This window comes from Emys orbicularis, chromosome 2 (assembly GCF_028017835.1).
Source record: "Emys orbicularis isolate rEmyOrb1 chromosome 2, rEmyOrb1.hap1, whole genome shotgun sequence".
Lineage (NCBI taxonomy): Eukaryota > Metazoa > Chordata > Testudines > Emydidae > Emys > Emys orbicularis.
In genome coordinates, this window is record NC_088684.1 from 284,898,485 (window position 1) to 284,925,193 (window position 26,709).

At 41.1% G+C, this 26,709-nt stretch overlaps 1 protein-coding gene across 4 annotated transcripts in view; it reads right to left on the minus strand.

The window, feature by feature from the left end:
- Positions 1 to 26,709, minus strand: part of LOC135873573 (sodium channel protein type 5 subunit alpha-like) — a 262,049-nt gene that overhangs the window by 214,454 nt on the left and 20,886 nt on the right. For all 4 annotated transcript variants that reach the window (XM_065398188.1, XM_065398186.1, XM_065398185.1 and 1 more), the window contains exons 4-6: positions 23,610 to 23,738; positions 17,886 to 17,977; positions 8,192 to 8,422 (exon numbers count right to left, since the gene is read on the minus strand). In XM_065398188.1, coding sequence (XP_065254260.1) covers positions 8,192 to 8,422; positions 17,886 to 17,977; positions 23,610 to 23,738 — 452 coding nt within the window. The remainder of the gene's footprint in view (positions 1 to 8,191; positions 8,423 to 17,885; positions 17,978 to 23,609; positions 23,739 to 26,709) is intronic.

Below are 26,709 nucleotides of genomic sequence, written 5' to 3' on the forward strand. Positions count from 1 at the left end.
GCAGAGTTGGCATTGAGGTTTGTTGCATGGGTTGGTTCCTGAGTTAGAGTGTTATGGTGCGGTGCGTGGTTGCTGGTGAGAATATGCTTAAGGTTGGCGGGTTGTCTGTGGGCGAGGACTGGCCTGCCTCCCAAGGTCTGTGAAAGTGAGGGATCATTGTCCAGGATGGGTTGTAGATCACTGATGATGCGTTGGAGAGGTTTAAGCTGAGGACTGTAGGTGATGGCCAGTGGAGTTCTGTTGGTTTCTTTTTTGGGCCTGTCCACACCTCCCTGGCCACACAATAGCAGATGTAAAGGTAGCCATCTTACAGCAAAAAAACTTCAGGACCAGACTCCAAAGAGAAACTGCTGAGCTCCAGTTCATTTGCAAATTTGACACCATCAGCTCAGGATTAAACAAAGACTGTGAATGGCTATCCAACTACAGAAGCAGTTTCTCCTCCCTTGGTGTTCACACCTCAACTGCTAGCAGAGCACCTCACCCTCCCGATTGAACTAACCTCGTTATCTCCATACTGATTTATACCTGCCTCTGGATATTTCCATTACTTGCGTCTGATGAAGTGGGCATTCACCCACGAAAGCTTATGCTCCAATACTTCTGTTAGTCTTAAAGGTGCCACAGGACCCTCTGTTGCTTTTTACAGATTCAGACTAACACGGCTACCCCTCTGATCCTTGAAGTGCATTTATGATTACAGACAGTGGGTGAAACCTGGAAAACCCACCCAGCTCATACTATTAAAAAGAAAGAAAAGAAAGAAAATGTTCAGACTTGTAATCCAAAAGAATCGGAGACAGAAAACAAAGAGTATGAATAAAAGGTCAATTTTTGTCATAGAAGAAGGTTAACAGCAGGGTACCCTAAGACAGGTAGTGTTTAATATATTTATTAACAATAGGGAAAATGGGGAGAGCAGTGGGTGACAGAATTTGCAGATGATTAAATTATTTAGGTAAATCAAATCCAGAGAAGGAACATCAGTGGGATGTAACCAAGCTAGGTGAATGGGCAACCTGGTGAAAGATGGAATTTAATGTTGATAAATGCAAAGTATATATATATATATATATATATATATATATATATATATATATATATATATATATATATATATATATATATATATATATATATATATATAAAGGAGAAAATCTGAAGTACTCTTATGCCATATCAGATTCTAAAATAACAAATAGCTCAGGAAAGGGAATTGGTCATCACTGTGGCCAGCTCAGTGAAAAACTCTCTGATCAATGTGAAGCTGAAAAAAGTTGCCATCTCTAGTCAATATCATATGGATTTTTTTTAAAGTTAACGCTTTTCCAGACCTTTGGTTTATATACAGTTTAGTCCCAGAGGAAAGTAAAAAGACTGCCATGCAACAAACCCTATAGCTAGTCTTGAGGAAAAGCAAGATCCCTAGAAAATTCTCTCCTGACCCACAAAAAGGGACGTCAGTTACTGCACAAAACAGAACTAATACCCCTTTAACATACCAGATTTCCTATAGTTACCTGGCCAAAAGTAACTAATGATTTCAGGTATTTCAATATTTGGGTGCCCAAGCTGGGACACGGTGTGCTCAGCACTTTCTGAAAAGCAGGCCCAAGACTTCTCCAACTGGATATCTAAGAACTAAGGTATCCAAAATCATTAGTCACTTTTAAAGCTTTTGGTCTCTAAGGGCCAGCTTTTCAAATGCTCAGCATGCGCAATTGGGGCCAGATTTTCAAAGAGCTCAGCTCCTATTTAAGTACATAAATAAAGGCCAGATTTTCTGAAGTATTCAGTATCCAGCACCCTATTGTTACTTATATACATTGCTACTTCTTGATTCTCCCTCTTCCATTGGAAGCCCATTCCACCTATTTCACATTATTTCTGAAGGGAAAAAAAAAAGACCCCAAACCTTAAATTTGTTTTACATTTTTACATATAGCGTCTCTAAGCTGAAATCCATGTCCCTTAGTTCTAGTTTGTCCAAGAGCTTCAAACAAATCAACAAGTTTAATTTTATAATAACCCATGCTTTAAATACTTCAAGTCACCTTTCATTTGTCATTTTGGAAGACTAAACAATCCCTGTTTTTTAATCTCACCTCATATCTAAGAATTTCCAATTGCTTTTATCATCTTTCTTGCTCAATGCTAATCTCTCTCCAAGTTAACTACAAAGCTGACTGAAATTAGATATTGTACTCCAAGTTAGGCTAACTAGTGCTTTAAAAAGCAATAGCACAAAATCCCAAGCCTTACATAATATATCCACTCAGCACTACCTGTTAGCCTCCTTTACTGTTCCTGTACACGGGAGTGCGAATCATCAAACCATACCAATATAGGGTTTAAAGAGACCTTGAGATGCCACCAAGGCTGAGACAGGACCAAGTAAACCTAGATGATCCCTGATAGGGGTTTGTCCAACCCGTTTGTAAAAAAACCTCCAATGAAGGGGATTCCATAACTTCCTTTGGAAGCCTACTCTAGAGCTTACTACCCTTACAGTTAGAAAGTTTTTCTTAATATCTAACCTAAATCTCCCTTACTGCAGATCAAGCTCATTGCTTCTTGTCCTACCATCAATGGACATGGAGAACTATTGATCACAGTCCTCTCTATAACAGTCCTTAACATATTTGAAGATTGAGAGTGAAGCTGATAACAGTTTTCTTTTCTCAAGATCAAACATGGCCAGTTTTTTTTAACCCTTCCTTATAGGCCAGGTTTTCTAAACTTCTTATTGTTTTTGTTGCTGGACTCTCTCCAATTTATCCACATCTTTCCTAAAGTGTGATGCCCAGAACTGGACACAGTACTCCAGCTGAGGCCTCATCAGTGCTGAGCAGAGTGGACATCTACGTCCCGTGTATCATATACAACCCTCCTGTTGATACACCACAAAATATTATCCTTTTTTGGGTTAATGTTGTGGCTCCTATTCTGATAGCTGTAGCTATCTTCTCCAGCATCTCCAGAAACACTTCATCATTCTCATCCTGAGGTCAGTAAATGTTTCTATAAAGACACTTGGCTCCTTGCCCCTCAATACTTTTCCAAACTGACTCAACACTTCCTCCCATTTGTTTAAATGATTTCTGTCCGCCACTTGTAATTGAACATTACTACCCCACACTGTCTTCATTTTCCATCATTATGAAAACACGTTAAACCTTTAATTAGCATTACTATTTTTTACTATGTATACAGCACAGCCAAACTCTAACCCAGTCAAATCCATCACCCCACCAAGGCTGTTATTCATATAATAGGCAACATTTCCCCTATCACATTAATTACACCTCTACCCCGATAGAACGCGACCCGATATAACACGAATTCGGATATAACGTGGTAAAGCAGCGGGGAGCCCCGGGCCCTTTAAAGCACCACCAGAGCCCCGCTGCTTTACCGCGTTATATCCGAATTCGTGTGGAGCCCTGGGCCCTTTAAATCCCCGCCTGAGACGGCTGCCAGAGCTCCGGCGGGGATTTAAAGGGACCGGGGCTCCCCGCAGCGGCTGGAGCACCGGGCCCTTTAAATCACCGCCGGGAAGCCGGTCCAGTCCGGCACGGCGTACCGGCTCTTGCCGGTACGTGGTACTGGACCGAACCCGATATAATGCGGTCTCACCTATAAGGCAGTGAGATTTTTTGGCTCCCGAGGACCGCGTTATATCAGGGTAGAGGTGTATATAGCACATTTGTTATATTTGTACAGAGACAATTTCAATGTATGTCATTCCTGTCTTTTATACACAGTGAGCCAGATTCTCGTCCCTTCTCCATCCTATCTGTTTATCCAAGGGCTTTATCCTGCCATCCATTAATGTAGAACCTGAGCACCTCACTGGCTTTAATGTATTTATCCTCATAATATCTCTGAGAGATAGGGAAGTATTATCCCTTTTTTACAGATGGAGAACTGATAGAGCCCTGCGCGGATACAAATTTATATCTGCAGATGCAGATATTTGTGGATATAAATTGGTATCTGCAGAGCTGCAGGGCTCCACCGGGAACCGCAGTGGCAAAAGCAACAGCACGTCGGGCCGCCACTCCCAGGAGCCAGCACCCCATGCTGGTAGCTCCTCCAGCATGGTTGTACCATCCCCAGCCTTGTCCACTGGGGCGGGCACCAGGCTCACCGGCAGCCGTCCCTGGTGACGCTAGTGTGTTCAAGCAGCGTGCATGCTCCCAGACAGGAGTCCCTTCCACGCAGCAGTCTGCGTCTTCTGTCTGGGGGCATGCAAGCCTCTTGAACACATGAGCACGACCTGGGACAGCTGCCGGTGAGCCTGATGCCCGCCCCAGTGGGTACAGTACAGCCATGCCAGAGGAGCTGCTGGCTCCTGGGAGCAGCGGACTGATGTGCTGCTCCTTTCGCTGCTGTGGTTCCTGGTAGAGCCCTGCAGCTCTGCAAATACTGATTTGCATGCCTGTATATAAATTTGTATCTGCACAGGGCTCTAAGAACTGAGACACAGAGACAGTAATGGCCATATTTTTAAAGGTATTTAGGTGCTGAAAGATGCATCTTTCTGCATTTTTAGACATCCAAACTCCTTGAAAATTCTAGCCCTAAGAGTTCTTCCAGCAAGTAACAGAAGTTACTAGACCACAGGCCCTGGTTCTCATAGGAGACTTCAATCACCCTGATATCTGCTGGGAGAGCAATACAGCAGTGCACAGACAATCCAAGAAGTTTTTGGAAAGTGTAGGGGACAAATTTCCTGGTGCAAGTGCTAGAGGAACCAATTAGGGGCAGAGCTCTTCTTGACCTGCTGCTCACAAACAGGGAAGAATTAGTAGGGGAAGCAAAAGTGGATGGGAACCTGGGAGGCAGTGACCATGAGATGGTCGAGTTCAGGATCGTGACACAAGGAAGAAAGGAGAGCAGGAGAATACAGACCCTGGACTTCAGAAAAGCAGGTTTTTGACTCCCGCAGTGAACTGTTGGGCAGGATCCCCTGGAGAATAATAGGAGGGGGAAAGGAGTCCAGGAGAGCTGGCTGTATTTTAAAGAATCCTTATTGAGGTTGCAGGAACAAACCATCCTGGTGTGTAGAAAGAATAGTAAATATGGCAGGCGACCAGCTTGGCTTAGCAGTGAAATCCTTGCTGATCTTAAACACTAAAAAGAAGCTTACAAGAAGTGGAAGATTGGACAAATGACCAGGGAGGAGTATAAAAATATTGCTCAGGCATGCAGGAGTGAAATCAGGAAGGCCAAATCACACTTGGAGTTGCAGCTAGCAAGAGATGTTAAGAGTAACCAGAAGGGTTTCTTCAGGTATGTTAGCAACAAGAAGAAAGTCAAGGAAAGTGTGGGCCCCTTACTGAATGAGGGAGGCACCCTAGTGATAGAGGATGTGGAAAAAGCTAATGCACTCAATGCTTTTTTTGCCTCTGTCTTCATGAACAAGGTCAGCTCCCAGACTACTGCACTGGGCAGCACAGGATGGGGAGGAGGTGACCAGCGCTCTGTGGAGAAAGAAGTGGTTCAGGACTATTTAGAAAAGCTGGACGAGCACAAGTCCATGGGGCCGGATGCGCTGCACCAGATGCGGTGCTAAAGGAGTTGGCGGATGTGATTGCAGAGCCATTGGCCATTATCTTTGAAAACTCATGGCGATCAGGGGAGGTCCTGGATGACTGGAAAAAGGCTAATGTACTGCCCATCTTTAAGAAAGGGAAGAAGGAGGATCCAGGGAACAACAGGCCAGTCAGCCTCACCTCAGTCCCTGGAAAGATCATAGAGCAGATCCTCAAGGAATCAATTCTGAAGCACTTAGAGGAGAGGAAAGTGATCAGGAACAGTCAGCATGGATTCACCAAGGGCAAGTCATGTCTGACTAACCTAATTGCCTTCTATGATGAAACAACTGGCTCTGTGGATGAGGGGAAAGCAGTGGACGTGTTATTCCTTGACTTTAGCAAAGCTTTTGATACGGTCTGCCACAGTATTCTTGCCATCAAGTTAAAGAATTATGGGATAGATGAATGGACTATAAGGTGGATAGAAAGCTGGCTAAATCATCAGGTAGTGATCAATGGCTCCATGTCTAGTTGGCAGCCGGAATCAAGTGGAGTGCCCCAAGGGTTGGTCCTGGGGCCGGTTTTGTTCAATATCTTCATTAATGATCTGGAGGATGGCGTGGACTGCACCCTCAGCAAGTTTGCAGATGACACTAAACTTGGAGGAGTGGTAGATACGCTGGAGGTTAGGGACAGGATACAGAGGGACCTAGACAAATTAGAGGATTGGGCCAAAAGAAATCTGATGAGGTTCAACAAGGACAAGTGCAGAGTCCTGCACTTAGGATGGAAGAATCCCATGCACTGCTACAGACTAGGGACTGAATGGCTAGGAAGCAGTTCTGCAGAAAAGGACCTAGGGGTTACAGTGGATGAGAAGATGGATATGAGTCAACAGTGTGCCTTTGTTGCCAAGAAGGCTAACAGCATTTTGGGCTGTATAAGTAGGGGCATTGCCAGCAGATCGAGGGCCATGATCGTTCCCCTCTATTTGACATTGGTGAGGCCTCATCTGGAGTACTGTGTCCATTTTTGGGCCCCACACTACAAGAAGGATGTGGAAAAATTGGAAAGAGTCCAGCGGAGGGCAACAAATATGATTGGGGGCTGGAGCACATGACTTACGAGGAGAGGCTGAGGGAACTGGGATTGTTTAGTCTGCAGAAGAGAAGAATGAGGGGGGATTTGATAGCTGCTTTCAACTACCTGAAAGGGGGTTCCAAAGAGGATGGATCTAGATTGTTCTCAGTGGTACCAAATGACAGAACAAGGAGTAATTGTCTCAAGTTGCAGTGGGGGAGATTTAGGTTGGATATTAGGAAAAACTTTTTCTTTAGGAGGGTGGTGAAGCACTGGAATGGGTTACCTAGGGAGGTGGTGGAATCTCCTTCCTTAGAGGTTTTTAAGGTCAGGCTTGACAAAGCCCTGGCTGGGATGATTTAGTTGGGGATTGGTCCTGCTTTAAGTAGGGGGTTGGACTAGATGACCTCCTGAGGTCCCTTCCAACCCTGAGTCTATGATTCTATGATTTACCCCAGGTCACACAAGAAGTCTGTGGTGGAGCAGAGAATTGAACTCAAATCTCCTGAATTGCAGGCTAGTTTCCTAACCACTAGGGTGCCCTTCCTCTCAAAATAACCACTAGAGTGTCCTTTCTCTCAAAATAAATAAAGTAACAAAATACTCACAGATTTCACCTTTCATACATTAGCCATGAGTCACATCTGTCATGCTGCTATTATTTACCTTTCCTCGGCAGCATCATTAAATTATTTAGGGCTTGAACCAATGCTCACTGAAATTGATGAGAATCTTCTATTGACTTCCATGGGCTTTGGATCAGGCCTTTTGTCAATAGCGGAGGCATTCATTCTGACTATGAAGTTTATTTACATGAAAGGCAATTTTTAAAATTTTAATACAGGAGTTGTGTTAACATATTTTTACTTGTAATTCAAAGAAAAGCAACCTGTAGATTGTTTAGAAAGCACACCTTCTGGTAATGTTATCACAGCACCAGATAATGCAATACTGCCAACTCCATATAGGGAGTTAATTCCCCCCAAATCATGAGATTTTTAACATTAATAAAAGGTTGGGTTCATTTTATTTGCCTTTTGGTTTTTGAGTCTTTAGGGGTCACATTTTCAAGCTTTTCCCACTAACTATGAGAGCTAAAAACTTAGTTTAAAAAAAGAAAAGAAAAAAAAAAGCGAAAAAGGTGAGAGTTTCATATAATCACCTGACTGGGGCTTTAAGAAAAATATCAAATTTTGTGAGACTCAAAAAAAAAAAAAAAAAAAAAAAAAAAAAAGTCTCAACAAATGGCAACACTGCAATGAGTAAAAAGAACAGGAGTACTTGTGGCACTTTGCTGATACAGACTAACACGGCTGCTACTCTGAAAACTGCAATGAGTGTTTCAGTCATTATCAGATAGCCTACGAAGTGCCAACTGGTAGCACTGCTTCCAACAATGCAGTAAAAATATGGTGGCACATCTGGAGCTTCCCAAACCACTGGCCCATTGTTCTGGGAGAGGAGTTCAGTCCATCCATATTTTTGGCAGTAATTGGTTTGTACACAGGTTTTGATTATCATAATGCAAAGAGACAGATAACTAACTTAAAAGGTTAAAGAGAAGAGTTTACCTGGATCATTAAGAAAATCATCCAAGGAATTCCACTTCTGAACGCCTGAATAAAATGTGCCATTGGTAGAGTTAAATTCGGTGTAGTTCCTGACACACTTATGTCTCAAATTGCCCATAAAGAGCTGGAGGCCTATAAGGGCAAAGACACTCAAGCAGAAAACGGTCAGGATCATCACATCAGCAAGTTTCTTAACAGACTGGATAAGTGCACCTACGATGGTCTTCAATCCTAGGGAGATAAAAGCCAAGAGTTTATAGACTTAGACGCAGGAACAAAGATGTAGTTAATTCCTTTTGAGAGCTGAAACTCTGCACAGAAGCTACAGTGCCTAATCAAAGGGTCTATATTACATATTTGCAACCTGATGGCACAAACAAGGCAGAAGTGATTAATCTGAAAACGTAGTTTGGGCCTAATATTTTGGACAAATTTCTTCCTATTTATGTTTGTTCTTCCTATTATTTTTAAATGAAAAAGCCATTAAAAACAGAGAAAAATGTTTGATTGAACTAAAAGGCAAGGAGTGAGACATAAAACTGATCATATATAAAATAAAACTGCATAGATGGTATGTAATATTTCAAGTGCATATTATATGTAAGAGTAAACATATTAAAGATTTAGATAACTGATTTGTCAACAGCATGCTCAAAGTTTCAAAAGTACCTAAGTGACTTAGCAGCCTACGTCCCATTGACTTTTGAAAATTGGATATCGGAGTCTAAGTCACTAGGGAACTTTTGAAAATTTTATCATTTGTGATCACATGAAGAAGCATGTGTGTACTGCTTTATGTCTGAACACTTTATGTAATAAGGCCAAATCCTGCTTGCCTTACTCAGGCCAATAGTCCCATTAACTTCAACTAGTTTGCATAAAATGAGGTGAATGTGAACCTTAGTGTGAGATCAAATATGGAGATATTTGAATGCTACATTATGTAAACAGCACCAAGGAAGACTTATTCCTTTCAAAAAGCCCTCTTATTCATCATAAATATCTAGCAGGACTTCCAGAGCAACTGCATGCCAGTAGCAGCTATGTTTTTCAATTAACATTAATTTTTAATGAATATTTAGTTACCAGTAACTAATGCTTCTGGTCCTTAATAACACTAATATGGTAGCATTAAAGGGAATTAAGTTAAAAGAAAAAATGCAAAAGAAAGCAGGTGAAGTTTTTTTATGGGAAATATTCATAATGAGTTGACCTGCCCACTGAACATCATCATACATATTAGGTCTTGATTCCCAGGAATTCCACCTCATAGCACTAAACAGCCATGAAAGTTGGATTAGAGCTGTATGGGCAAAAAAATAATAATCAAAAAATGGTTTAAAAAAAATCAAAACAAAAAAGAAAACACAGAAGGGTTTGTAAGAAAGCAAAACATTTTTTTTGTTCTCTCTTCAAACTTGTTTCACAAACAAAAGGAAATTGCTGTTTCTAAAGCTGGTTGAAATCTTAGCATGGCCAATGGATCTTGCACTACACAGACCCACAAGTGTAAACAAATTACACTCCTGTGCGGGGTACAACTGTTACCATAGGCCATTAACTGTATTAATGGCAGTGGAATGGCCATGCAGGCATTACATACTGAACTAGTAGGCTGTAGGAAGGCCATGTTTCCCCACCAACCTCTCTTGGATCCCCTGTGCCAAGCCAGCTTGTGCCATGGTGGGACAGAAAGGGCTGCAACATTTGTCCCTCTGCACACTGGCCCAAAAAAAAAAAAAGTTGTGTACAGCAAACACTATCCAAGAGCCAGATTTTCAAAAGAGCTCAGGGCCAGATTTTCAAGTGCTCAGCACCCACAACGCAGCCCAGTTTTCAAAAGTGCTCCCCTTTTATTTAGGCACCTTCATAAGAGCCAGATTTTTGAGTGCTCTGAGCTCTTCTGGAAATCTGGCCACTTACTTTGGTGCCTAAAAGGGAGTGAAGCTCTTCTGATAATGTTCATTTGGGGCCATATTAACAAATCAAGACTCAATAGGTCTCCCAATGAGAGAATGTATTCTCCCTTTCTGCGGATCTACAAAAGGTTTGGTTACAGCCCAAATCTGCGGATTTTCTTCAGGCAACACTCTCACACAAGTCCATGGAGCACAGTGGGTATAAGGAAAAACAGGCCCAGCCTGTTAATGGTTTTAAATTGAACAGTAACAAAACAGCCAGTGAGGAAAATCAATTGTAAATACATTAGAGCAGTTTTTCTAATTGTTTTCTATCTAACTCACTGACATGCTTTGTTTGAGTTTTCATCACTGGCCGCTCTTTACATATACTGCCATATGCCTTTTTGTAGTTGCTCAAACTTGGGATGTACAACTAAAAATTGGATTTTAGAGGGGAGCTCTAACTCTAGAACTAACCCACAAAATCTAATCCTATACACTTTCCCCTCAGTAATCCATGTGAAAGTCCTGCAGGACATCCACTTTATTAATATGAATTCAAACTCAGAGTTTCCATCTGTATTACTTTAGTATAGTGATAACACTAGTTAGCTTGCCAGATGCCTTGATATCTTTTGACACATCACAAGGTATCTCACACAGAAATTTAGTGTGATGTATCTCCTACCCACTATGAGGCAATTAGAGACTTGAATCTGCGAACCCTTACTCACATGAGAAAGAAGAATGGAACTCCTTGCATGAGCAAGGACAATATTAGGACCCAACCCTGAGAATACTTATTTGCACAGGTACGATATATACAACATGAGGAAAGGTTTGCAAGTTCAGGACCCACTGCTGTTAATGTTAAGGTCAATTTCTGAAACTTATTCTATCAGTTTAGTTACTATGGTTTTAAACGGAATGTTCGTTTTATATGTTTAATCTGTGCAGGGATCAGAGAACTCCATTTTCAGGGGGTTTCCATTTTATTTATTCATGGGTTTTTTTTTAGAACTTACACGACTATGAGCAATTTAGTGGAAAGCGCTTTAGTAATAAAATTATAATTATTGATTAAAAATAAATTACTCTTATTTCACTATTACTGGTGTATTGTTGCATTTTTCTGGGTAAAACCATAAGGGAACTTGGAATATTTCTTGCAGGATTACTGTATTTTTGTCTCATCCTACAAAATCAAGATGTGGCCAGAAAAGTAACTGTCATTCTCATAGTCACTCGGCTTGTGCATCACTATTTAAGTCACCACTAGCCAAAACCCTATGGACTGGTGCTATGAGGGCTGAGTCAATGGGAACTGAGGGCACTCAGAACCTTGCTGCAGGTGCTCTGCATTTCCCGGTCTCCCTGTTGTTGTTTTTTTAAAGGTAATTGCTAGATGTATTCAAATTTAGACCACTATTAAATCTTCTATGGAACTAATCCTCCTTTGAAATAATGCCAATGAGAACACTGCAATACAGCTTAATAGAATATACTATTTATAGAGCATTAAAGGCATTTATTTAACTCTTGCAGGTCAAGCACCAAACTGGGCAGCATGCAGCAGAAAGTCTTAAGGCCTGATTCAAAACTCATTGAAGTCACTAGTCAATTCACATTAATGGACTTTGGATCAGGCCCTTACAGATTAATTAATGAAATATTCTTCTGAATGACTAAATTCTTTCCACACTTTTATGGCCAAATCCTGTTTGCCTTTCTCACATGGGTAGGGCCACTAAGTTCAGATGCTATGGTGTACCTAGATAGAGGGAGTAAACAAGCTGGATTTGGCCCAAAACATTACTGTTAATAGTAGTAGAGGTTAACACATTAGAACATCACCAGAGATTAATCAAATAATAAGTATTCAAAAGCAAATTGCAAACTATTAAAAATGCAAGCAACACCAAACAGTGAAAAACAGTCACATCCCCCAAAACCATCCATTCCTCCTATGAAATTTAATAGATTATTAGCATTATTGAGTACGTCATCCATACCAGATGTTGGCAATCACTTACTGTACATCAGACACTTTCATGCATATTCCGGGAAAAAGAAAAGAAAAGAAAAACAAAACAAAACCACCGAGTGTGACTTGCGCGATGATTGCTATCACTTTGTCTATTCTCATCTCCTGAGATATGCATAGTTCTCATTACTGTCTCTTTGAGTTACGTGTATGTAGCAAGAAAAGAATACACTCCAATGAGTGTATTATGTTATTAGCCACAGACACACACTGCAGCTAACAGTTTTTTATTACCTTGGAAAATGTATAGGACTGTCAGTGTTTCTGCAGATCATCTCTCAATGAGAAGGGTATGATTATTTTCCAGGCTCATCTTATATAAAGACATTAACATGTAACATGTGTTTGCCACCTCCAAGTTTGATTGCTGCCCTCCAGGAGCCTCCCACTGGCTGCCTGCTTCTTGAGTGGAGTATGTTGCTACTACAAGGATGAAATTCAACCTTAAGGAGAGGGCCAAAACAAGACCTCCTGTAACATGTCTTTAGAGTGAGGCTTAAATGGGACATAAGTGGGATTTAAGTGGTGCTTAGGGTCTTTTGCTGTCACTCCACACATAGGCAAATTTCACGCATAAGGTCTGAAGACTTGTGCTCTGAGCTCTGCCTATAAATTCAGTTCCGAATGATAACCAAAGTGTTATTTCCAGTCTTTAAGGACCCTATCCAATTCCCAAAGTCAATGAAAGACTCATGCTAACTTCAGTGGGAGCTGGATCAGGCCCCAGAGACCTTGAACTTATTTATCTCTGACACCACTTCTCCCTCACATCTCAGCATTGAAGCTGAGATGCTCCTGCTGCCAGTGTTTGTACTGTAGGCTCTGCTGTTCAGCCTCTGTAGTTGAGGGCTCCTGCTAATGAAGTCTGCTCCTGCTGACAGTGTTCCACAGCCTGAGATTGGCAATTTTCAATGAACAGGTTTAATTTATTTTATTTATTAGTTATTATCAATGACTGGAGGGATTTCTCTGCACATAAAGTTTATGATATGAAGTCCACTGCAGTTGATGGAAAGATTTCCATTGACTTCAGTGAGATTTAGATCAGGCCCAACATGGGGCGTTGATGGGTGTTATTGAGTTGTCCAGTGGGCTGGCTCAAGAGTTTTAGGATTAAATTTTAAAATTAAACGGACAATGTCTAGTTGCCATGACTAGAAGTGAGATCCAAAGTTCTAATTAACAAGTAAAATCACCTACATTAAGGGACTTTATTCCAACGTGAGGCATCTGAAGTTGATGGATATATATGAGGAAACCACAGACAAGGGATTTTTTTTTAATGGCACTTGAATGTACTTAATGTAGACTGATTGGGCCAGATTCTCAGCTAGTGTAAATGTAAATGGCATAATATTACTGAAATCGAATGAAAAGATGATTGAACTCAATGGATCCTTTGACTTCAGTGGGTCTACTCCAGTTAGGCACATACTTAAGGGTGTCAAGGATCAGAGGGGTAGCGTTGTTAGTCTGGATCTGTAAAAGCAGCAAAGAGTCCTGTGGCACCTTATAGACTAACAGACGTATTGGAGCATGAGCTTTCGTGGGTGAATACCCACTTCGTCGGATGCATGTAGTGGAAATTTCCAGAGGCAGGTATAAGTATGCAAGCAAGAGTGAGTCAGGCTAGAGATAACGAGGTTAGTTCAATCAGGGGGGGTGAGGCCCTCTTCTAGCAGTTGAGGTGTGAACACCAAGGGAGGAGAAACTGCTTTTGTAGTTGGCTAGCCATTCACAGTCTTTGTTTAATCCTGAGCTGATGGTGTCAAATTTGCAGATGAATTGAAGCTCAGCAGTTTCTCTTTGAAGTCTGGTCCTGAAGTTTTTTTTCTGCAGGATGGCTACCTTTAAATCTGCTATTGTGTGTCCAGGGAGATTGAAGTGTTCTCCTACAGGTTTTTGTATATTGCCATTCCTAATATCTGATTTGTGTCCATTTATGCTTTTACGTAGGGACTGTCCAGTTTGGCCGATGTACATAACAGAGGGGCATTGTTGGCATATGATGGCGTATATTACATTGGTGGACGTGCAGGTGAATGAACCGGTGATGGTGTGGCTGATCTGGTTAGGTCCTGTGATGGTGTCGCTGGTGTAGATATGTGGGCAGAGTTGGCATCGAGGTTTGTTGCATGGATTGGTTCCTGAGTTAGAGTTACTATGGTGCGGTGTGTAGTTACTGGTGAGAATGTGCTTCAGGTTGGCGGTTTGTCTGTGGGCGAGGACTGGCCTGCCACCCAAGGCCTGTGAAAGTGAGGGATCGTTGTCCAGGATGGGTTGTAGATCACTGATGATGCGTTGGAGAGATTTTAGCTGGGGATGGCCAGCTAACTCAGGAACCAATCCATGCAACAAACCTCGATGCCAACTTTGCCCACATATCTACACCAGCGACACCATCACAGGACCTAACCAGATCAGCCACACCATCACCGGTTCATTCACCTGCACGTCCACCAATGTAATATACGCCATCATATGCCAACAATGCCCCTCTGCTATGTACATCGGCCAAACTGGACAGTCCCTACGTAAAAGCATAAATGGACACAAATCAGATATTAGGAATGGCAATATACAAAAACCTGTAGGAGAACACTTCAATCTCCCTGGACACACAATAGCAGATTTAAAGGTAGCCATCCTGCAGAAAAAAAACTTCAGGACCAGACTTCAAAGAGAAACTGCTGAGCTTCAGTTCATCTGCAAATTTGACACCATCAGCTCAGGATTAAACAAAGACTGTGAATGGCTAGCCAACTACAAAAGCAGTTTCTCCTCCCTTGGTGTTCACACCTCAACTGCTAGAAGAGGGCCTCACCCCCCCTGATTGAACTAACCTCGTTATCTCTAGCCTGACTCACTCTTGCTTGCATACTTATACCTGCCTCTGGAAATTTCCACTACATGCATCCGACGAAGTGGGTATTCACCCACGAAAGCTCATGCTCCAATACGTCTGTTAGTCTATAAGGTGCCACAGGACTCTTTGCTGCTCATACTTAAGGGTGTGATTTTCAATAGCACTAAGCATTAAACTAACTGCTCCCACTGAAGTCAATAGTAAAACTGTCATTGTTTCAGTATAGCAGAGTTAAGCTAATGTTGAGTGTTTCTGAAAATCAGCCCCTGAGCACTTTGCTGGGTAGAAGCCTTACATCAGCTCAGGATCTGGTCCATTATTTCAGGAAAGCGATTTCCCCAAGCTCAGAAATTTCAGGTATTTCCATAAATAAATAACCAGATGATGCAAAAGTGTGATTGGAAATCACCTCGGGTCTTTGCAAAAGAGAGTGAATTCCAGCAATCACCCTCCTTATCTGAGAAATAACAAAGGCATCAAAAATACAATGCAGCCCAAGAATGGCATTTAAGATATTACTGTTCATCATTTTTCATTTTAAAATCAACGCTGTGGTAATATTTCATCTCGGCAAAATCCTATATTATTATTAAAGACCCAAACTGAGCTCCAAAATAGACTTCTAAGAATACCTAAATATTTCTTTAAAAAGAAGGACAACTCACCTGAAATTATCTACTAGCACGAGAGCTCTCATGCATCTCTGTTTTACTAGCAATTAAATAGATGCCCAATCATTCATATCTATCCATTTGTGTAATTTTACATGCTCAAAACACAGGTAATCTTGATGGTAAAATCCAAGGGCCAAATTCCCTGCTGGAAAGACTCCATGGAGTTATGTCAGCAAAGTATTCGGCCCCTAGTATCATGATATTAAAATAGTTATAAGAAAGTTAGCTGAGTCTACATCCAGAGGATGAAAAGAGAGAACATGTGTTACTGCGTATTGCACTAATAAATTATATTTGATATCTTCTTTCATCAACAAATGGCTCAATCAGGTATTTAATCATACAGAAAGGTTTGGGTGTATTTTAAATAATATCTTGTACTCTCCCTCTTCTCATTACAAAATAGCTTCTATTTATTGTCTGAAGTCTAAACAAGCTTCAGCTCACTTTCTGATTTCTTAAAACATCACAGAATTACCACACATAACTCAGCAAAATTGGTAGGCTCTGCTTTGAAGAGGTTCAGGATTGAAGACAAGATGGAAACTGAAAGGCATCCTGTGGAGATGACTGTCCCTCCAGGTTAGTCTTCAAATTACTGGCAAAAGAGAGAGAGCTCTTTTGTGGTTAGTTTTTTTTTTTTTTTTTTTTTTTTTGCTTAGCTATTACTGCCTTATGTGATCTGTAAATCATGGAGCTCGGCTTGCAGTTAAACCACGGCTTTCCCCAGCAGAAACATTTTCACAGTGAACACCCTAATTGTAAAAGATCTTAACAGAACTTTTCTGCTTGTTTGGGTTTACCCTTCCAGGATGACAAATAAAATACAAAACAGAAATGCTACAGGTTTTCAGAAGCCTCAGACCTCTTAAACTACTCAATAAAGGCCAGATGTTACCATCTTTCCTCACACTAAGTATTATCTTACTTTGCAAGTAGCTCCACTGATTTTAATGACACTAAGACTGGAATTAGGCACTACTCAGCATGAGTAAGATTTGCAGAATCTGGCTCTAATTGTACAAGGTGTGTTCTTAAAATGTGTGCAGCCTAACCACAGTATTTATGCCTAACTTTTAAGCTCTATGTGGCTGTTGGTTATCATAGCTGATAACATGCATGACCATACATACTTAAGCTAGGTCATTTATTTTGATTTTAGTGTCATAGTGCAAGTGTTTACAATCTACTGGGTTGAAAAATTTCACTACACTTAAATGACTATGCTTGATTTTGAGCAGTCTTCTTAATTTTTCAAATATATTTAACATGTAATTGCCAACATCTGTTCAGGATAATCATCAACAGGATCTACCATGCACGGTTTTTGCGATCTTCTCTACCTTGCCATGCAGGTTGTATATTTTAAACACTGAGGCTGAATGAGACCTGTCCATAGATAACACTTGGCAAGAATGTATTTTCATGGAGCTAGCTCTGAAATGGGCTCATCTCTGAATAAATCACTGATTTGAAACTATTATTAATCACAGTAAGTAATAACAGCTAAAAATGGGATCAAATAGTTTGATTAAAACAACGCTATGGGAAAAGGGGTTAATTCACTAATGGAACTGTGTCAAAACACTGACTCTCTTTGGGATTGTTTCATTGAAAATGTGAAATATCAATTGGGAGAGATCCTGTCTCTACTGAAGTAAATGCCAAAATTCCCACTGACTTCATCAGGGCCAGAATTTCAGCCAGGGTTGCTATCCAATATAAACAAGACAGCACCAGAAGAATTAAGGCACCTATGTTTCCAGCCATAAAATGAGTTCAATTTTTAGCACAAACTTTGACTTGTCTGCAGAGGCACTAGGAAGTTCTAATAAATATTTTTGAGGTCATCATTTATTCTTTCATTTTTAATATAAAAATCTGAAGATGTTAATTGAACTTCATTGCCATTTTCATATGGTTCATGAATGAGTACTTTATGGATATGATTAATGATACACTGTATACAAAAGCTTATTATACAGTAGTACTCGTTTTAGTGAGCTTTGTCATTTTGGAAACAATTGTGATTCATTTTGCCCACAATGCAGTATTGAAAAACATATGAAAAACGTCTTCTATTGACAGGTCACATTCCCTACATTCATCCATTCCCAATCAGTATCTATTATATTAAGTCATTTGTATTTGCTACTGGAAATGGCATGTAGGCTTTAACTGCAGCCTGAGTGTTTAACCTGATTTTCACCTGAAATGACTGAGATTGTTTTCAGCGCCCGAAGAACTCTGAACGTTCGTAAGGCTGAGACATTGCCCAGGTCCACAAATTCAGTTATGTATCTGTAACAAGGGAAAGTCACACACAGACAATGACAAAACGCCAGCAAAAAACAACAGTCAAGGGGACAAGGAGAGACAGAGAGAGAATCACTTGTAGCTGAGCACCAATATGCAAGGATCAGGGCTTCTTACCTGGGATTACTGTAATAGTTTTAAAAGCTTTCAATACCCTGAAAATCCGAAGAGGTGCAACACTGACTAGTTTCACAAATTCTCCTACATACCTGTAGAATTAAATCACAGTTATTTGGAATTATACAGTAGAGCATGCTATTGGATTGAATGAACAGTGCATTCACTTGTAAGAATGAATGCATCTGAATGAACAGTTCACCCACTTTATAAGGCTGTTCTTATTTGCCATTCTTCCTGAGTATATCATATCGTACAGGATGCTAAATGTTCCCTACATCATAAATTTACGAATCAGGCATAGCTTTCTTTAAAACTATACGTAGGAGTTGGTTATAACAGTGCTCAGCAGTGCATATTATATACATTATACCATCTTGTTTCAGTTTTAATCCCCCCAGGAATTATTGAAAACTTTTTTAAAAAAAACAGGAAAATAAATTTCCTATCATAGTTTTAAAAATTAAGTCTACAATATTCCCTGTAATACTGACATAACAGATTAAATCAATCACATATAATACAAGAGAAAATATCAACGTAAATAATTCCAGGGGATTATTTCTCATATATTGCTTTGGTACATTGCACAACTGATGTGAGCGCCGAGAGACGATGAGAAAAGTATTTATTTATTGCCTGAAACTGCAGAAGACAGATTTTAAGTGAGGACTATACTTTCAATCCTGTGGTAATGCACTTGTCATAAAAAATACTGGTCCTGACACTCTACAGCCTTGCACATCATGTTGTCACTGATACTCATGCAAAGTGAGGTAAAATGTGAGTGTAAATGCTACTGCTAGGGTAACTAATTGGAGAACTCTGATTTGGGGTTGTTTCACAAGCTATTTCCTCCAACCTAGCGTAGTGTATGCAGCCTGTCCACCATCTCACCTTCTAACCTCTTGGGTTCGAGCATGATTATGGGAAATTATATTTGCATATTTTAGTTCCCGCAGATCCTCTATCCAATGGAATTTGTGTTTCAAGGATGAAGCTGACTGGGTTTTGTGCAGATACCTCTGGAGGGGTTACAGAGCAGTCTCTCCACACCTGCTAATCCAGATTATGACCTGCAATAGTAACATTGGTTCTCTTCTCCGGAGTCTCATGGGAGAGATTGAGCAAACAGATTTGCCTAATCAGTAGCTCCTCCCTTAGCCCACCCTCAATAGCTCTCTATCCCAGCCGAATGAGGGCTAACACCAAAACCCCCTTCTGCAGCAGGAGGGGGTGTAAAAACTTCCTTCTGCAGCTGCTATTCCATCCCCAGTGGTAGAGCCTCCACGTTGGTTTGAATTTCTTTCTAGCTGTATGTAATTCAGCTCCCCAAATGTCCAGAAATTATAAGTGATCAATGGCATGTGGATGTGGTTTTGATCACCGCAGATTTGTAAGAGCATATTAATAATCTGTAGATGAGTATATAACCAAATGATACAAGTGATATTGCATTTTGTTCACAGTACGGCATTTAAAAACTGAAGAGCAAGCCCAGTGAGTGCACAGGACTACACTGTAGTACTGTATATTGTATGCTCCCATGCGATGTGGAAAACAGACCCTGTGTACATTCTGTAATGCTTACTGTTCTATTGCACTAATAGATGCTGTCTGTATCTATGACCTATACAACTAGTTCCATTATATGCTCAGGAGGGGAGATACTGTAATTTCACAGTAATGACCTATTAACTCTAAAAGAAACTATGGGACTTGTACAATAACATCTGCTAACAAAACAATTTTATCTCCTGATAGCTGTTCAGTTAACTCAGGCCAACGTTATATATATTGGCTGGGCACATCAAAGCTTTACACCCATGAATTTGTCTGGGATAAAAACCTCGCATATTTCAGCACTCTCCATCCCATTACGAATCCTCACACACTATTCACTGCTCATGCTTCCAGGTGCATAGGCAGAACTACCAATAGTATCACACCAACTGTAAGCAAACAAGACTGTAGAGCTACCTGAGATTCAATACAATTCTGGTTTTAATGATTTGTAAATTGCGTTTATGTAAGGTACAAATCATGTCAGAATAGAGCCCAATATCCAATGCCTCTCACTGTCTGCTGTTAAATATACCTGGAAAACAAGATTCATAACATTCAGATTATCTTGCAATCAATTTTAACTCTCTCACTGCTACTTGAGTGCCTGAAGAACTGTTTCCTACTGGAGGAGAATACGATTGTTTCTATTTCATTCCAGCCCTACCCAATAACTGAACCCCTCAATTCTGTCAAAAACACATTTGATTAAAATATGTTAATACAGAATGGCTTAGAATAGGCACCAACAGGAGTATAAGCTGATTCTGAAGCATCCGGTTATTGAAATAATTTTGTTTCATCTGTGTTTGTTTTTCACTGCAGACCCTCTATTTTAGGGGGCCTTAAGTGATTAAAAAAATCATTTGGGCAGTAATTTGGCATGCCGCCTAGGAGCAAAATACTATTCTCTTGCCAAAGGCTGTAGTATCTTACTTACAAGCAGACCGGTTTCAAGATAACTCTTTATTATGAGCAGGCACTATATACAGATATGAGGTAATGAAACTTTCTACTACTCTGTGTAGCTGCAGCCAGCATCTTCCCTGTCTTGGGCTTTGTTTCTGCCGCAGAAAGAAGTGTCCCAGGAAACCCAAGGACTGCATTTACAGTGCACAGGAAGTATGGCATCTCTACACTTGCTGGAGAACATACTCTGTAGAACAATGGGGCCTTCTGTGCAGGTGCTACGAAGCCACTGGCAGGAGAATTCATACCACTGCAAGAACTAAAACACACGCACAATATCACAAAGAGGGAAAGTCCTGTTGGCTCTATGGGCTAAATCCTAGTTTCTTTACAAGTGGGTGAAATTCATCCTAGCGCCACCAAAGTGCCAGAGCCACCAAAGGCCTGTGATCTGCTTAAGTCCCAGGTAAATTAAGTGGGGCACAAGTTTTGTGCTGGCCCTCTCTGCACAGGAGTGAATTTCACCCTGTTCGAGTAGTCCTGTGATGCAGCGTGAGAAGAGAATATCACCCCCCGCCCGCTCAGCTGAGACGCGGCCGTGCAGCAGATGCATAGCCACTTTGCAGCCTCAAGGCTAGGTAGCCTCTGCATCATGGCAGGCCCACCGTTCTTACCGTTCTTCTCTCCTGGTCCACTCTTACCCATCCTCAAAGTCCTTTGTCTGCTAGGGTAGAGGGAACTGCTGAATAACACAGCTCCACGATATACCAGAGTTGGAGACTCCCGCATGAGCTCCTGGCCCCACCCACCACCTCCCGGACAATGGAACTACACCACCTTGCTTCTGCTACTTGCTGACATTCCATGCCTGTGAAGGGGATGGCAGAACTGTACCACTCCTCCCCTGTGCATTGTTCCACTCTACTTTTAAATGCAATAAAGAAGGTTCACACACAGCACCACAGGGGGAACATATTTAACACTAACTGATGCAAAAAGACAACTAACATGGGGTTGCCCCCCAAAAGGGCCTCTTCTTCAGTGCACCATTTTTAAATGCTTATCATAGGCATGCCCAGATGCTGATTTCAGAGTAACTCAGGATTACAGAGTCAGAATCTGGCCGTCTTAATACCAGGTCTGAGCCAAAGACCATTGAAGTCAATGGGAGTATTTTTATAGAAAATAATGGTAATTATTTTACACCTCTAAATATTGTTCTTTTGAGCAATATTAATAGAAACTTATGTCCCAAACATGCCCCCATAAGACTCCTACAACTAACTTCAATGCCCCATAGATGTGCCTGGACCAGGGATGGATGGACACATTTTACCAAATTTTGGATCCACTCAAATATGATGACTCAGGAGTTCAGCTCAAATATCAACGTTTGCATTCTGCTGGAAGGAGACTTTAAACAAAGGAGGAGAAAGGAGGCAGAGAGAACACAAATTCAATGGGGAAAAAACAGCAGAAAAATGTAGCAGAAAACAGGTTGGGGTGGGGGGAGAGAAAACAAAATACAGAGATACCAAGAGCGGAGAGAGGATGGGGAAGGAGAGAGGAAGAGAGAAAATAATATATTGACAAAATAAATACAGTGTATTCGATATTGCAAAATACAGTTTGGGGCTGATTCCCCAGGGCATCACTCCAGGTTTATGCTGGTATAATTCCACTGAAATCAATGGCCCAGATTCTCCTGTGCACTTAGATCTGCTTGGAGCAGGATGGGGGAGGGTATCAAGGAGCTGATTGGTGGGTTCTGACTTTCTGAGATGATCTGCACGGGCCCCAGTCTCAAGGGTCCACGTTCCAGCAGGGGATCGGTGGAATTCACCGCATTCTGACCACACACACTGCCTACACTCAATCAGGATGGCGAGGTGGGCACATAGTCAGACATGAGTAACTCTGTGTCAGCTGAGAGCTCCCCCAGACCAGAGATATTCTTGGCTGGACAGATCCATCTGCTCACCAGCTCCTTTGCATTGCCAGAACCCAAAGTAGACTGACTTACAACGTAAAGGGCACTCAAGCATGGAGTGGGAGGCAGTGAGAGAACCTTGTTCCCAGTATATGCAACAAGCTTCTGTTTAGCTTCAAAAAAATACAGGGGAGGTTACCTAAATCCCCATAGAAAAAGTATTGGTTAAGTTACAGGGGGGGAAAGGAGTTTGTCAGCTCAGTCTAGCTTGGTGACCAAAAGGATTGCCTGAGAGTGTTGCAAATCCCAAAGCTTTGCTATGTTCTAACCTCCTCTCAATACCACGTCCATTGTGGGCCAGAGATTCCTGAGCACTTCCCCACTCTACATATGCCAGAGCAGTGCAGGGGCATCTTTCAGGGAAAAACTCATAACTTCTTATTTCCTTTTTAATTGTGTTATTATCTTGCTGGCTTCTGGTGTGTTATTGGGGGTCGGGTGAGATTTCTACAGGATTTTTATTTTATTTTAGGTAACTACTAATTAAAATGTGTTATTTATTGTTAACGATCCCTATTATGCATACTAGTTACTATTTTCTGTGTACAAGAGGGAGACAGTCATAACAAACATCAGAGCTACCTCTGTGGCCTGTGTCAGGGATGGAAGTATTACAAAGCAGAAGGCATTTCAATTTTTATTGCAATGCAGTTATCACTAAACAGATATATTTATGTATTTCATCACTCGCATTCTCATAACACTTTCCATCCAAGAATCTTACAGCACCCTACAAACATGAATTAATTAAGTCTCATAAAACCAGGTATTATTATAACCAATTTACAGATAGATAAACTGAGGCACAGAGAGGTTAAACAACTTGCTCAAGATCACCCAGCAAGTTGCCAAAATCTGTACTGGAACCTAGGAAAAAGTTCCCTTCTCTAGAACACTCAGGAACAATTCCATAGAGATTTGTTGTAGCTGAAGTATTGTGCTAGTACACTGGTGAACAACAGTTACTAAAAAGAACAGGTGAAAAGTAGTTACACTGCATGTCACACTCTTGAAAAAGAACAATGGAATGCTACTTACGCCATAACAATGACACTGAAATCCAGCCAATTCCATGGATCTCGAAGGAAGGTGAATTCTGTCATACAAAATCCTCTTGCCAGTATTTTTATCAATGATTCAAAAGTGTAAATGCCAGTGAAAGTGTACCTGGGGAGTAAAGTGTCCAAGAAAATCAAGAGCATTAGCAGTTAATGGAGAAGAAGTTGAGGCACACTCAGCTTATTCACTCTGGGCCCAATCCTACTCAGATGAGAAATTCCTACTCATTACAATAGGATTACTCATATGAGTAATGGCTGTGGCATCAGGCCCTTCGTGAGCTGCTTCATGTGTGGACCCGGTGAACATATTAGAAATGGGGAAGCACATTGACAGCCTTATAATGAATGCAGGCTTCATTGCAGCGTATCTTGATGAATTTGCAGTCACTGAGTGAGGCATGAAAACTATCTAGAAACATTACGTTACTGGACTCTGAAGCACGCCAGCAATAGTCAATGGAAAAGGAATGGATTATGTAGCATTCCTTGTTATAGCTCATATTTAAGTGAAAGATTCTATTCATACCTCTCATCTCTTTCTATCCAGATCATATCAATGTTCAATAGATGAAATAATGGTTAAGCTTCACCTAATGCAGGGGTTGGCAACCTTTCAGAAGTGGTGTGCCGAGTCTTCATTTATTCACTCTAATTTAAAGTTTTGCGTGCCAGTCATACATTTTAACGATTTTAGAAGGTCTCTTTTTGTAAGTCTATAATATATAACTAAACTACTGTTGTATGTAAAGTAAATAATGTTTTTAAAATGTTTAAGAAGCTTCATTTAAAATTAAATTAAAATGCAGAGCCCCCTGGACCAGTGACCAGGACCCAGGTAGTGTGAGTGCCGCTGAAAATCAGCTTGCGTGCCACCTTTGGCACGCGTGCCGTAGGTTGCCTACCCCTGACCTAATGCATTACAAAGACACATTCCCAACTGCAAAGTTCCTGATGTTTCACTGTCTGGTAAATAACACCAGTCGTGAGCATTAAATAGCAGTGTAATGCCCTAACTGAAAATATGCATTATATGTAATGATTTGGACCTGCTGGAATTTAAAAAGGGGGCAGAAGTGTGTTTTTATTTAATACAGTAAGTTGTGTACTACCAACAGCTTCTTCACTGTGAATGACAAAATGGATAGACGTATTCCATGAGTTTTCCTTTGCAATAAATATAGTTGGACCAAAACTGAGCACATTCTGCATGGACAGTAGCCAGGGACTGGAGCAACAGGATTCAGAGCTGGATCCTATTTCACCCAGTAGAGTTCCTGGGTGAAATCCTGGCCTCATAGGCTTCAATGGAGCCAGGGTTTCACCCTATGATTAGTCAGGTCTGGGGATTTCCCCTCAGGACGATTTCGAATAAGGGACTGAAATTATATAGCTCTAGTACTTCAGAAAGAAATGGATTTTTAATAACATCAGTAGAAAAACTTAGATTGTAAGCTCTTTAGGGCAGAGGCCATCTCTTTGTTATGTGTTTATGCAGTGCCTCAACACAATGGGATCCTGGCTTGCCTGTAGCTTTTCCCTTCCCTCTTGATCTGTTGGATTGTTTTGCCCACCTGGTTGTCAGGAGGACTGTGCTTTACATGACCAAACCATCTCAGACTGGACTGCCTCGTTTTTTCCACTGGTGAGTGTTAGAGAGATGCCCAAAGTTAACACACACACCCCTCAGATAATAATAAATAGTAATCTTTAAAAACACATCAACAACCCTCTCTACCACCTGCCCCCATTGGCCTCTTATTTTTATTTTTAACTCCTCTGATGAAGTGAAGATGCATTTGATAACCAGGCAGAATTCTCATTCTGATTTTTGTAGGTGTGCCCCCATTTAAAAAAAATGGGACACACACGAAAAAGCCTCACAACTTATATGCTACCACATGGGTCTCTTCACTGGAAATAGCAATTTGTGTGTAATTTTCATTCCCCAGATTGCTGATTCTCTGTCTGGTCTAGTCTGTGTGTACTAAATACATGCATAGTCCATTAATGCCAGCTCACACGTGGGCACATAGCACCTGATCCCAAATCCACTGAAGTCAGGAGTCATGACTTGACTAATGGGTGTTAGCTCAGGCCCTCATGGTGAAATCCTGGTTCCATTAAAGTCAATGGGAGATTTGCCAGTGACTTCAGTAGAGCCAAGATTTTACCCCGGTGCTCATAATCTAAAGAATGGAAACATCATCATATAAAATTGCATGAACACACAAATACCACAGTTTGGTTTGGTGTTTTGCAAGAATAGGTGGTGTAGCAAATAAGGGCCAGATTGTGCCCAGCTGTTTCATGAGTGCACTAAGAGGGAGGCAGGATGCAAAGTCTTCTTGTACTAGTGCCCTTAGTTCTGCAGCTGGGCACAATTAAAGCCCCTCTCAGGGCCCCTGGAGGTGCTAGCCACTGAAGAGTCAATGGCCCTGTTCTCCCTCCACACCAGCCAGCAGAGCTCAGTTGGACATTACATGAGTGTTTGAGACACCCTATAACATACGTGCTGGAACTACAGGTGCTGCCGCACCCCCGGGTTTGAAGTGGTTTCCATTTTGATTCAATGGCTCTCGGTCTATACAAATTGCTCCAGCACCCCTCCCCTCTAATGGTGTGAGCTAGCAGGCCCACTGTTTCTGCGAGCCTCCCTACAGTTTTGGGAGAGGAATTCTCTCAGAGCTCCAACTGGGGCAGTGTGTCTTTTACTGAGATCTTCATGGCTTCTAGCTTTGGTGCTGCTTCGGGTATCCAAAATACAGGCCAAGCAATTGATAGGGGCTCTTTAAGCATATGTTTTCATTAATAAATGTGAAAACATATACAAAGAATTAAAAAATAACTTAGCTGTGCATACACTCGTTAAAATGATAAAGACCTTTCCTTTGTTCAACATGTCAGCTGGTTATTTGATTTCACAGTCATCGTCTAATTCTGAATGGATGTGGAGGAGGTCCTTCAGCAATGCAAGAGTTTCTATAACAACAGAAGCCACTCTGTTAACTGATCTTTTGGGGCCAAGTTAAATCCATTTATTTTTTTCAAAATGTAAGTGTTTATTCCACTTATTTTTA